The sequence below is a fragment of the Oryctolagus cuniculus genome, chromosome 20, assembly GCF_051225735.1.
Source record: "Oryctolagus cuniculus isolate XC-2025 breed Fujian yellow rabbit chromosome 20, ASM5122573v1, whole genome shotgun sequence".
Taxonomy (NCBI): Eukaryota; Metazoa; Chordata; class Mammalia; order Lagomorpha; family Leporidae; genus Oryctolagus; species Oryctolagus cuniculus.
Window position 1 is genome coordinate 50,030,305 of NC_142886.1, and position 12,526 is coordinate 50,042,830.

The 12,526-nt window shown below is 60.2% G+C and overlaps 1 protein-coding gene across 15 annotated transcripts in view; it reads right to left on the reverse strand.

Annotated features, from left to right (window-relative positions):
* Positions 1 to 1,537: 1,537 nt before the first annotated feature.
* The window catches only part of MOK (MOK protein kinase), a 28,731-nt gene continuing 17,742 nt past the window's right edge, over positions 1,538 to 12,526 (reverse strand). For 5 of the 15 annotated variants that reach the window (XM_089322666.1, XM_089322669.1, XM_008248662.5 and 2 more), the window contains 8 exons: positions 7,628 to 7,706; positions 7,487 to 7,535; positions 6,736 to 6,914; positions 5,515 to 5,616; positions 4,643 to 4,816; positions 4,022 to 4,136; positions 2,005 to 2,205; positions 1,538 to 1,925 (listed from right to left, as the gene is read on the reverse strand). In XM_089322666.1, coding sequence (XP_089178792.1) covers positions 1,845 to 1,925; positions 2,005 to 2,205; positions 4,022 to 4,136; positions 4,643 to 4,816; positions 5,515 to 5,616; positions 6,736 to 6,914; positions 7,487 to 7,535; positions 7,628 to 7,706 — 980 coding nt within the window. In that variant the 3' untranslated portion in view covers positions 1,538 to 1,844. Of the gene's footprint in view, positions 1,926 to 2,004; positions 2,206 to 4,021; positions 4,137 to 4,642; positions 4,817 to 5,514; positions 5,685 to 6,735; positions 6,915 to 7,486; positions 7,536 to 7,627; positions 7,707 to 12,526 lie in introns of those variants that run through there. The other 10 variants (XR_016226807.1, XR_016226808.1, XR_016226806.1 and 7 more) reach the window with 9 other exon arrangements.

The following is a 12,526-nucleotide window of genomic DNA, read 5'->3' on the forward strand; positions in this document are numbered from 1 at the left end:
CCGGCCCATCCCCAGCTCTTGCAGCCATTTGGGGAGTGAACCAGCAGATAGAAGACCTCTGTTTCTCCCTCTTTCTACCACTCTGCCTTTCAAATAAATTCGTGTGATAAAGGGGAGGGGGCAGCACTGTGGTGCAGTGGGCTAAGCCGCCACCTTTGATGCTGACATCCTGCAGTCGTGGCTGGTTCAAGTCCCAGCTGCTCCACTTCCAAACTTGCCCCCTGCTGATGCACCTGGGAAAGCTGTGGAGGATGGCCCAAGTGCTTGGGGCTCTGCCACCCTTTTGGGAGACCCGGAAGAAGCTCCTGGCTCCTGGCTCCCACCTGGCCCAGCCTCGGCTGTTTCGGTCGTCTGGGGAGGAACCGGCAGATGGAAGCTCAATCTCTCTCTGCCTCCCCGCCCACCCTGGGTAACTCTCAAATAAATAAATCTTTTAAAGCATTTGTTTTAAAGGTTTGTTTATTTATTTGAAAGAGTTACACAGAGAGAGAAGGAGACGGAGGGAGGGTGGAAGGGAGAGGTAGGGAGAGGTGTGGGGGAGAGGGAGAGAGAGAGAGAGGTCTTCCATCGATGGTTCACTCCCCCAACTGGCTGCAACAGCCAGAGCTGCACCGAGCCAAAGCCAGGAGCCAGGAGCTTCTTCCAGGTCTCCCATTCGGGTGCAGGGGCCCAAGGACTTGGGCCACCTTCTACTGCTTTCCCAGGCCACAGCAGAGCTGGATCAGAAATGGAGCAGCCGGGACAGGAACCGGCGCCCATATGGGACACTGGCACTACAGGGGGTGGCTTTACCTGCTATGCCACAGTGCTAGCAAACCATTTTTTAAATTAAAAAAAAAAAGGGGGGGGGGATGCAGAACTTTGAGCCCTTTCCCTTCATAGCCGACACCCTGGCAGGGGAAGAACTCTGGTAAATGCAGACATGTGGTACTCTGTGAGTGTGCCCAACTTAGAGCCGGCGCTCCGAAGACGGGTCTCGGGCAGCCTCCCCTGCCAGCTCCCAGGCGGCGTGCCCGTCCCGCGGGCCCCTGCCTTTCCTGCCACCTGCGTGCCCGTGACCTGGCTGCAGCTCTCAGGCCCTCACAGGAATGGCAGACACCCCGGTCAGGCCCTGCAGCCACACCAGGCTCTGAAACGGGTGCAGCAGGAAGCTGCTCCCCGGCCTCCCCGCCCACGCCAGCCTCACTGCTGGTCCTGCATCTGCTCCTCTTGGGCTCCGGTGCCCCCGCGGGGCCCAGGTCGGGTGCTCCGCCCCTTGCTTTCCTGTGTCCGCCCCTGGGAGCGGGACGCAGGCAGGAGGAAGGGGCCACGGGTTCGTCTCCACAGAGGGAACGGGGAGAGTGAACCCTAGCCTGGAAGTCTAGCTTTTTTTGTATTGTTCAGTTTGAGATGAGAAGGAGGAACATGCACTCGGTCACTGTCTGCAGGCCTCGTGTTTGGAAAAGACCCTTCAGGCAACTCGCCTGGGGCAGCTCTCGGGGCGCAGCCGGGCGCCCGGGACAGGACAGGCCTGACACCCTAAGACGCTAGAGCATGATGAGGACAGAGGTGCTCACTCTTTAATAGAATCAGGGGTGGGCGCGGGCAGCGTGGGGGGCCGCCAGAGTGCACAGGTGCCTGCAGGTGGAGGCTGACATCAGACCCCACCCCAGGCCACGCTGCATGCAGCCCAGGCCCTGTTTTGGTTCACACAAACTTACAAATCCCCCTCTCCCTCAAGCTCTTCCTTTGGGACAATGAGGCCAAGGGAAGGTGGTTCCCCAAGGGAGCGCCCACGGCTTTGGGGTGCACGTGCAGGCAGGCCAGCCCCGCAGTCTGCAGCCCCAGCCTCCGCCCCCCGCTGCTCAGCACCCGCCACCTTTCCTGTCGATGGCGGGCAGGCGCCAGGGCTTCAGGTGAGGCTTCGCGTCCCTGCGGGCGTCCCTCTGTGAAGGGAAGCGGGGACACTGAGTCGGGGCTGCGAGGGCCCCGCGGGCAGCCCGGGGAGCGGCTGCGAGGAGCTACCTGCTTGTCGGGCCCGCGGCGCTGCAGGGGTCTCAGCCGGGGCACCGTCCCGCTCGCCCCCCAGGCAAACGCCGAGGGCAGCGCGGGGCTGGAGTGCGAGGATAGTTTGGTCGCTGCCGGGAGCTGCAGCGGGGGCAGCTCCGTGACGTAGCCTGGGCCTGCTCTCCGGGGCTGGGCGTCCTCTTGCTTCAGGGCCGCCTTCTGGAAACAAGGGAGGGCCAGTGAGCCTGCAGCGGCCGCCCACGCATACCAGGAAGCCGACGCAGGCTCCTTGCACCGCCGCGGCCCAGCTGTGCCTGCAGCACACACGGCCCGGAGTCCCAGGACGGCCTGCAGGAGGCAGAACTCACACCCAATCTCCCAGACGGGGCGTGTCCTCGGACTGGGCCACCCTGGTGCACCCCCTGCAGTCAGCACCCGGGGTGGGGGTGGGGGGTGCTGAGAGAGGCGGCCTCACGTCACAAAGGTGACACACGGTGACGTGACAGGTGACCGTGGCCTCCGGCTTTCACGCCGCTACCTTGTGCCCAAGCCTGCCTGTGCCTGCTAAGGCTCCTGAACTACAAGTGGCGTTGGCACTGTTTGGGAAAAACATGTTTGCCACTGTGAAAACTGTGGAATGTAAAAGGCAGGGTCCAGTCTGCCCAGAACACAGCCCCACAGCCCCCCAGCCCCCCTGGGCAGCCGTGTGTGCCCATCCGGCCCGGATGTGACTGGAGCTGAGGCCTTGGGGTAAGTGCCCCAAGAGGGGCCCAGCAGAGAGCACTGTGGGCAGAGGCAGGAGGTGAGGTGAGGCAGAAGACAAAGGTGGCCCCGGGGCTTGCTGGTGGCGTGGTTTGTACCACGGGGTGGGAGCCCACGGGGCTGGGGTCAGGGAAGCAGAAGGGGACCTGCTTGCCCCCTCGAGGGGAGGTCATGGGAGGGGCACAGGGAGGAAGTGAGTCTGGGGGGAAGCCCGGGAGAGGGGGTCCCTGCGAGTTTGCCTTTCGGACATCCAAGTGGTGGGGACGCAGCAGCCAGGCTACAGGCCTGTACTGCGTGCAGTACAAAGGTTTTGGGCACCAAAATAAACACCTTTGAACTTCACTTTTCCGTGTGCTGTTTGGAGTGCCCTCGGCTCTGTCTCAGCTCACAGGGAGGACGCCCACACAACATCTGGGTTCAGGTCCCGGCTGTGCTCGGAGTCCAGAGACCCCAGCTGCCTGCCAGCAAGCCCCCGGAAGCAGCACGTGCCTGCCCAAGTACTGGGCTCCCCCCAGCCACTCGAGACCCACAGGGAGTTCCAGGCGCCCAGCTGCAGCCTGGCCCAGCCCCCGCCCACACGGCTTCTGGGGAGTGAACCAGCTTGCCAGCTATTGCTTGTGTCTGCTTCTGTCTCCGCCTCTCAAACTAAGACACAAGGTATGAAATCCGTGTTGGGAAGGCCGCGTGACATCAGGATGACAGAACTGAGTGAAGGAGAGCATGTCGCCACACAGGGCCTGGTGCTGGCAGAGCCACAGAGCTGGTGAGACAGCAAGGAAGCCACGTGGGCGCCAGCACACCACGGGCAGGACAAGGAAGCCAGCGTCTGTAACCCAGAGGTGTGCAGGACCTCTGCTCACCGGACGGCACTCTGGGAGCCTGCCCTGCTCACGGGGGCTTGTGGCCAGGTGCAGACAGGGCAGGCGGCCCAGCTGGGGGACCCATCACCGACTAGGAGGGCAACTGGGCCGGGCCGCGGCGTGAGGGCACAATGAGGTGCACCTGCACAGGCCTTCGGCACAGAGGCTTGGTGTCGGCAGCGTGCAGAGACCGTGTCAGGGCCTCCTCTGGGCCTGCTCACGACCCCCCTCTGGTGGGGAAGAAAGGGCCTGAGCAATCTGAACCAGGGTCCTGAATGGGCGTGGGACTCAGGCCCCGGGACAGCCGTGTCAGCCCGCCACCCACAGGTGGCGTCCTCAGAGAGCGCCCGCCAGCCGAGGCGTCCAGTCCCTGCCGGGCAGGGCTAGTCCCACCGGCTGATCCCACGCGGTACCTGCTTCCTGCCCTCCTTGGCCATCGGCCAGCCGTGACTGGGTGGTTCTGGGGCCCCGGCGTGCTCTGGGAAGGCAGCTCTTCTATGGCCAGCCAGAGCCTGTCTCTCTGCTGCCCTGCAGGGAGGAAGGAGGGGAGCCACCATGAGGCCCTGCAGGTGTGCCCGTATCGCGACCACCACCGACTTTCTCCACCTCGAGCGAGCTATCGGGAGGAGGCCTTTTCCTTTCCCGGCTCAGCCAGCCCGGTTCTGGCCCAGGAGCAGAGAGGGCTCCCCGAACCATGGGCACCGCGCTGCCAGGGGCCTGCGCCGCCCCTGGGGACCAAGCTCGCCTCCACAGCTGCACACACAGAGGCACAGCACCATCTCAGATGCACACCCACAGTGCTCTCCAGTTGCACGCATCTGCACTGTCGCTGGGTGTCACTGGGTGACACTGGCCAGGCTCCTCCAGCCCACTCGGGGAAACAGCACAGCGGGCGGCCCATGAGGCACCAACCACTGTTCAGGACGCAGGGAGCTGTTCTGGGGACCACTGGTGGCTCCCGAGCCAGGTCCCTAGCCCCTGTGTGCCCCACGGGCCCAGGCCTTCCCTGGCAGGGAGGGGCCCAGGCAGCCTACCTCTGCTCCTGGAAGTAGGGGTGCTGTAGGGCCTGGTGGGCAGCGATTCGCGTGTCGGGGTCGTAGGCCACCATGGCATGCAGGAGGGAGAGGCATTGTGGGGACAGACTGGCTGTCGGCAGAGGTATTCCTGACCCCTTTTTAAAAGGAAAATCAAAATTCATAGCTCTCGACCTGTATTAAAAGCCCAACGGTAACACGATCACCGCATCATCTGGAGCACCGGGCTGGCCCATCATCCTGACCCTAAAGGGTCTGCACGGAAGTGACAGTCTGGGAGGTGTCCATGTGCATCCACCCAGTGCCACAGCTGGCCACGCTGGGGGCCCGGGGCCGTGCGTGGGGGACGGGGGCACAGGACTCTCCACACATTCCATTCTGTGGTGAACCTAAAAAATTAAGTCTATTAGGGGTGGTGTGAGTCCGTCCAACGATCAATGTAAGACCGTCTCCTTCCCACGTGAGATGAATTAGAGAACTGGAGACAGCAGATCCTGGCACATGCGGCCTCCTGACCTCCCGGGGGCTGCAAGTTGCCAGGTGCTGCTCGCCCCCATGCCCCGCCCCCTGCTTCAGCCTCCAAGCCCGGCAGCGCCCGTTCTGTGTGGGTGTCCGAGTGGCCGGCACAGCAGGTGACCACACCACGACCCCGGGACTCAGAGAACTCTCCGAGAGGCTCCAGGACGAACCACCCCACAAAGCCCCAGGAGCGCCGGGCCCAGGCTGAGCAGCCGCCACAGCCCACGCACCTGCTGCCCTATTGGTATGAGGGAGCCCGGTGAGCAAGGGGCTGAGTGGACATCGTGGAGACGGGCGTGGGTGGACAGAGGAGAGGGTCCATGTCCAGCTCGCAGAGCCCACCCCACACTTACTGTTGGAACTTGGTGAGGGTCTCCTGCGCGGGCGTGCCGATGACATCGTGGATTTTTGAGATTTGGTCCAGTTCATTGGTCCCAGGGAAGAGGGGCCGCAGGCTGGAAGGGCACAGGGGCACTGTGGCTGGGGCAGGGCTGTGGCGCCCTGGGCCAGGCTGGCTCCCACCCTGGACACACAGGGAAGCACACCAGTCCTGGGGAGACTCAGAGCTCCCCGCCCCTGCCTCTGCACACCCCGCGTCCTCATGGCGCGCTGTGACGGCCACACAAACACGACAGCCGCCAGGACTGGCCTCCTGGCTGCCCAGGTGATGTGACAAATTCAGGGCGAGCCAGGTGAGCTCTGGCTAACAAATGAGCTCCGGGAAAGGTTTTCGTCCTCAGAGCTTTTAGGGCGTTTGGAATTGTGGGTGCAAGACTCCAGCTCTGCATGAACTCAGTTCATATCAGACGCCAGAGTGTGCGCCTCCACGCGAGGACGAGCCAGAGCGCGGCCAGAGCCGGGAGGAAGATGGGGCAGGTGGGAGCCAGCTCCGAGGCGGGGAGCCGGGGCACCGGCGGCTGATGCCCCGCCGGCTGCTCCACGTTTCGGGCACGAGCCACTGTCCCAGGATCCAAGTCCCTCGACACCCTTCCAAATTCATTCAAGGACTGCAGCACACGGAACAGGAGTGTCTGTCGGCACTTTGGGTTTCGGCGAAATCGCCACATTACCAAATTATGAATACAAACGACCTAGAATCCAAAGACCAGACAAGCCCCACGTCCCGATATGTCACTGCCACCTGCCCTCAGGAGTCAGCCTGGGCAAAAGGGGCCACTCCCACTCAGCCCCGAGCGACAAAGCCTCGCCCTCCCGCTAGGCCACTGCCCCTTCCCACCAAGAAGCCCCCGGGCTGGGGGAGTTGGCAGGGCCTCATCCTCCCATGTGCAGCCAGAGAGCCCTGCCCCACGGAGGCCTGGCACTGCCTGCCCGCCTGCCCGCACCCCTGTAGGCCAGCCCTCCGCACAGGATGCCCGTCCACCACTCCTCTCGTGTCAAGCCTGGCAGAGAGGCCTCAACATGGGCTGGGCTGCGCTGGGGTGGTCCTTCCTCCGTGGGGAGTGAAGAGCATTTGACAAAAAGGCACAGGGAACCGAGTTAACACCACCACCAGCACACTGGGTGTGTGGCCCACAGCCGCCCGCCTCGCTGCCCTCCCGCTCGGAGGCCGCTACCTGGCAATCTCGTAGAACACGCAGCCGGCGCTCCACACGTCCATCTTGTACGTGTAGAAGCCGTCGGTCAGGAGGCACTCCGGGGCCCGGTACCAGCGGGTGGAGATGTACTCCGTGTACGGCTGCTTGGAGTAGACGCTCCGGCACGAGCCGAAGTCCCCTAATTTCAGGACGTCCTGCTGCAGGGGAGCGGGGACAGGCGGCATCACTCACCCGTGGCCGTTCCACAGAGCTGCGCGCATGCCCTAGCTGTGCCCCCAGGGGTGAGGAAGCGCCACACGTGCAGGCACTCTGGCCACGTTTCCCATCCACTTCCAGCGTCGGCAGCCTTGGAGCATTCTCAGCAGTGTGCTGCTGCGGGTGCACGCCACGAGCAGCCGGTGGGCTGTACCCGTGGCTCGGCTCACCCACACGGGCTCTCTTAGCTACCAGCCCGCAGCACTCGGCTGAGAGCAAGGCAGACGTGGGCAACAGCACGTGGCACTGTAGGTGCTTCGAGCGAGACCGACCTGAACTCAGGCCCTGCCCGCCCCACGTGCACGGTCAGCTTCCGTCTGGTGTGAGAAGGGCACCCTGCATTCTGGCAGGTGTGCAGTTAGTTGGGGTGGTGGAGCTGTTAAACAGACCTGCTTTCCCAACCGGGAGGGAAATAAACGGTGCACGCGCGGCACAACTTCCGGGGCTGAAGCACACGAGCCGGCGGCTGGTGTTCACCTCGACTGACGCCCCGTCTGCCCACCACGGCCCTTACCTTTATTAGTATATTTTCGGGTTTGACGTCTCTGTGAAATATGCCGTTCCTGCATCCAGTGGGAAAGGAAGCACAGAGTTAACTGCACCTCGTGGACTCAAACTCGAATCCAAGCTGCATTTGCTATGCCACTGCCTGCACCTGTGCATGTGGTCCAGGGCTCGGCAGAGCTGGTACATGTAGCGCACGATTCTCTTCTCTGGCAGTGGGTGTCTCCTCCCTGCACAATCAGGAAACAGGCACACGAGGTCACCAACGACACACAGCCCCTTTCTTGACATAAAAATGCAGCCCACTTGGATTTAGCAACATGAAATCTTAGTTCCTCTGTTCCAAATAATCCTAAGTAGTTTCAGGAAATGCGGATTGTGTCTCCAAAGTAAACTATTTAAAAGTCTCTGTGCTTGGGGCTGGCACTGTGATGCAGGAGTTATATGGAGTTATATGGGTACCAGTTCAAGTCTGCTTGAACCTTCCAGTTCAGGCTGCTCCACTTTTGATCCAGCTCCTGCTAATGCACCTGGGAAAGCAGCAGAGGACGGCTCAGGTGCCTGGGGCCCTGCACCCACGTGGGAGACCCGGATGGAGTTCCTGGTACGTGGCTTCAGCCTGGCCCAGCCCCAGCCATTGCAACCATTTGGGGAGCGAACCAGCAGATGGACGATCTCTGCCTCTCCCTTTCTCTAACTCTGCCTTTCAAATAAATATGTAAGCCTTTACGTCTCCATCCTGGCCTGGTTTCACTTAGAATTCCACGGCACTGCGCTCTGATGGCAGTGCCCACAGTACTGAGAGCCTCCTGCTCTGGCTGTCTGTAGACCCCGCAGTCCTCACAGGCTTCCTGTCACCGCAGATGGACATCTCCCAGCTGGACAGCAGTGCAGGGTGGCAGGCGCTCTCACCCACACCCCCTCCTCCACAGACAGCTGCGGCTGACGCAGGAGTGGGCAGCAGTGCCCAGGCAATGCTGTGTCAGCCACCGCCCCCCCACATCTGTTTATCACCTCGAAACTCAGCACTGCACCCCCAGCCCCACAGTTCTGCCTTGTTGAGAGCTGTCACATTTGACTTGACTTTAATTTCCAAGATATATGTTTTAGTTGTTACTTTCTGTTTTTTCAATTTAGGGGTTGGTGTTGTGGCATAGAGGTTATGGGTGCTGGTTCAGAGTCCTAGCTTGAAATTAAAAAAAAACTTAAAATAGTAAAAAAGTGGCCAGTGCCGCGGCTCACTAGGCTAATCCTCCGCCTTGCGGCGCCAGCACACCGGATTCTAGTCCCGGTCGGGACGCCGGATTCTGTCCCGGTTGCCCCTCTTCCAGGCCAGCTCTCTGCTGTGGCCAGGGAGTGCAGTGGAGGAAAGCCCAAGTGCTTGGGCCCTGCACCCCATGGGAGACCAGGATAAGTACCTGGCTCCTGCCATCAGATCAGCGCAGTGCGCCGGCCGCAGTGGCCATTGGAGGCTGAACCAACAGCAAGGGAAGACCTTTCTCTCTCTCTCTCTCTCACTGTCCACTCTGCCTGTCAAAAAATTTAAAAAAATTTTTTAAAGTAAAAAAGTAAAATTAAAATATATGTATTTGAAAGGCAGAGTTACAGAGAGGCAGAGGCAGAGGCAGAGAGAGAGAGAGAGAGAGAGATGTCTTCCATCCGCTGGTTCACTCCCCAGATGGCTGAAATGGCTAGAGCTGCGCTGATCTGAAACCAGGAGCCAGGAGCTTCTTCTGGGTGTCCCACGTGGGTGCAGAGGCCCAAGGACTTGGGCCATCTTCTGTTGCTTTCTTTTCTTTTCTTCTTCTTCTTCTTTTTTTTTTTTTTTAAAAATTTATTGGGGCCAGTGCTGTGGCATAGCAGGTTAAGCCGTCGCTTGCATGCTGGCATCCCTGAGCGCCAGTTCAAGACCTGGTTGCTCCACTTCTGATCAGGCTCTCTGCTGCGGCCTGAAAAAGCAGCAGAAGATGGCCCAAGTCCTTGAGTCCCCACACCCATGTGTGAGACCTGGAAGAAGCTCCTGACTCCTAGCTTCGGATCGGTGCAGCTCTGGCCGTTGTGGCCAACTGGGGAATGAACCAGAAGATGAAAGACCTCTCTCTCTCTCTCTCTCTCTCTCTGCCTCTCCTTCTCTCTCTGTAACTCTGATTTTCAAATAAATACAGACAGAGAGAGAGGTCTTCCATCCACTGGTTCACTCCCCAGGTGGCTGCAATGGCTGGAGCTGTGCTGATCAGGAGCCAGGAGGTGGGCGGTAGGAGTCAGGAGCTCCTTCCGGGTCTCCCACATGGGTGCAGGGACCCAAGGACTTGGGGCACCTTCTACTGCTTTCCCAGGCCACAGCAGAGAGCTGGATCGGGAGTGGAGCAGCTGGGACTCGAACTGGTGCCCATATGGGATGCCAGCACTGCAGGTGGTGGCTTTACCCACTATGCCACAGCACCGGCCCTATTCTGCTCTCTTTAGCAGGGAGCTGGGTCAGAAGGGGAGCAGCCAGGACTCACACCAGTGCCCACAGAGGATGCCAGTACCACAGCAGAGCCTTAACCTACTACGCCGCAGCACCGGCCTCTGAAATTCAACTCCTTCCCTCTACAATGGGGTTGGGCTCACAGGACTGAGATGATCCCACGTCGTAATGGTATCGTATGCCGCACACACGCGGGCTGTGCACTGTCCACACCGTGTACTACTGGATGACAGCTGTCCTGAAGCTTCCCGACAGCCAGCAGCCAGCACCCCCCCACAACTCCAACGTAAACCGCCCCGGGAGTAAGCCCCCGCGCACTCCGCAACTCACGGACGTGAAATGTGCCGGCTCTGTGCTCTGAGCCGACGTGGTGTGTGCTCACGCACCAGCCACACTGGAACTCTGCCTTCTGGAAGCACCAGGCTACGCCCACAGGATGGTGTCACCATCACTGACGGGGGGAGAGCGCCAGCGACAACCGCGCAGCATCACCAACCCTCTTGGCGGGCAGAGGCTGGGGCCAGGGAGGCACACAGTGCAGGAAGGGCAGAGGCCGCCACAGGCTCGCCCCACTGCCAGGGTCCCCTTCACGTCGGCACAGAAGTAACGGGGGAACTGCAGGTGCACCTAGAGCACCCCTGACGGGAGGACAGTTAAAAGTGCCGGCTGCTAGGCCGGTGCCGCGGCTCACTAGGCTAATCCTCCCCCTAGCGGCGCCGGCACACTGGGTTCTAGTCCCGGTCGGGGCGCCGGATTCTGTCCCGGTTGCCCCTCTTCCAGGACAGCTCTCTGCTGTGGCCAGGGAGTGCAGTGGAGGATGGCCCAGGTGCTTGGGCCCTGCACCCCATGGGAGACCAGGAAAAGCACCTGGCTCCTGGCTCCTGCCATCGGATCAGCGCAGTGCGCCGGCCGCAGCGCGCCGGCCGCAGCAGCCATTGGAGGGTGAACCAACGGCAAAGGAAGACTTTCTCTCTGTCTCTCTCTCTCTCACTGTCCACTCTGCCTGTCAAAAAAAAAAAAAAATAAATAAATAAATAAATTAATTAATTAAATTAAATTAAATAAAATTAAAAAAAAAAAAAGTGCCGGCTGCTGAGATCTGTCCCAGGCTGGTCAGTGAGCTCCTTCCCTCCTGCTGGCGCGGGAACCAGCGCATCTCCTCTCACGAGCAGTGGGTCACACAGTGAGATCAACCACAACTGCGTGAGTCTGACGCAGTGATGCTGCGTGAAACAGTCACACGGCACCCGTGGGAAGGGACCGTCACGTGGCTCCCACAGTCAACCACGTCTTGTTTCTCCCTAACTGATCCATTCCTCAGTACCATGGCCTTAGTACCGCCTCCGGAAGCTGTAACCCCAGCTGACAGAGCCGGCCCCTTGGCTAGGGCCAGCGGGGCTCGGGGCTCGGGGCTCGGAGAGGCAGCCAGGGGCCTGGGCCTCGGGCTTCTGGCTGGCCCATCACACCTCCTCTCCCAGGCCTCTGAACACAGAGACTGCTGCTAGCAGGGGTTCTGGGTCTGAGTGGCTCAGTCTGCCGGCGAGGGAGGCAGAGGAGCGTGCAGACCATGGGCTGTGCCGGCCAGCGGTGGGACCTCCACAGCCACAGCTGCTTTGGCCCCACCTCCCAGGGGCCTGACGCCTTTCCGCAAGCGCCTGTCCCCTCCTCAGAGTGTGAGCCCCCTCCTCAGAGTGTGAGCCCCCAGGGGGAAGCCAGACCCCAAAGACGCGCTTTCAATGTTCAAAGGTATGTCTTCGAAAGGAACAACAGGGGTGAGCGTGAAATGAGTTCATTCCTAGAAAGCTGAAGAACTATTCCTGGGGCTGGTGCGGTGGGCAGAGGGTACAGCCACTGCCTGCAGTGCCAACATCCCAAATGGGCACTGGTTCTAGTCTTGGCTGCTCCACTTCCCATCCAGCTCTCTGCTATGGCCTGGGAAAGCAGGAGAAGATGGCCCAAGTCCTTGGGCCCCTGTTCCCACGTGAAAGACCCAGAAGCAGCTCCTGGCCCAGCCCCTGCTGTTGCAGCCATTTAGGGAGTGAACCAGTGGATGGAGGATTGATCTCTTTCTTTCTCTGTCTCTTCTCTCTCTGGAGTTCTCCCTTTCAAATAAGTAAAAAATAAATCTTTAGTTAAAAAATTAACATAAGATTAATCCAAGAATTAGATGAGCACCAGTTATTGATATCTGGCATTGCTATAGGCTACTTTATAAACTAATAGGATCCCATTAATGAAGGTAGCCAAATGAAGTTAGTGAATAGGCAAGTATTGCTTGTTAAGAGAGGACTCCTTGGGGCTGGCGCTGAGGCATGGCAGTTAAAGCCGCCACCTGCAGTGCCAGCATTACACGTGGGTACCAGTTCGAGTCCCGGCTGCTCTACTTCCAATCCAACTTTTTGTTACGGCCTGAGAAACCAGTGGAAATGCTTGGGCCCCTGCAATGATGTGGGAGACCCAGAAGAAGCCCCTGGCTCCTGGCTTCGGATTGGCCTGGCTTTGGCCATTGCAGCCATTTGGGGAGTAAATCCGAGGACAGAAGACCTCTCTCTCTCTCTGCCTCTCTGTAACTCTTTCAAG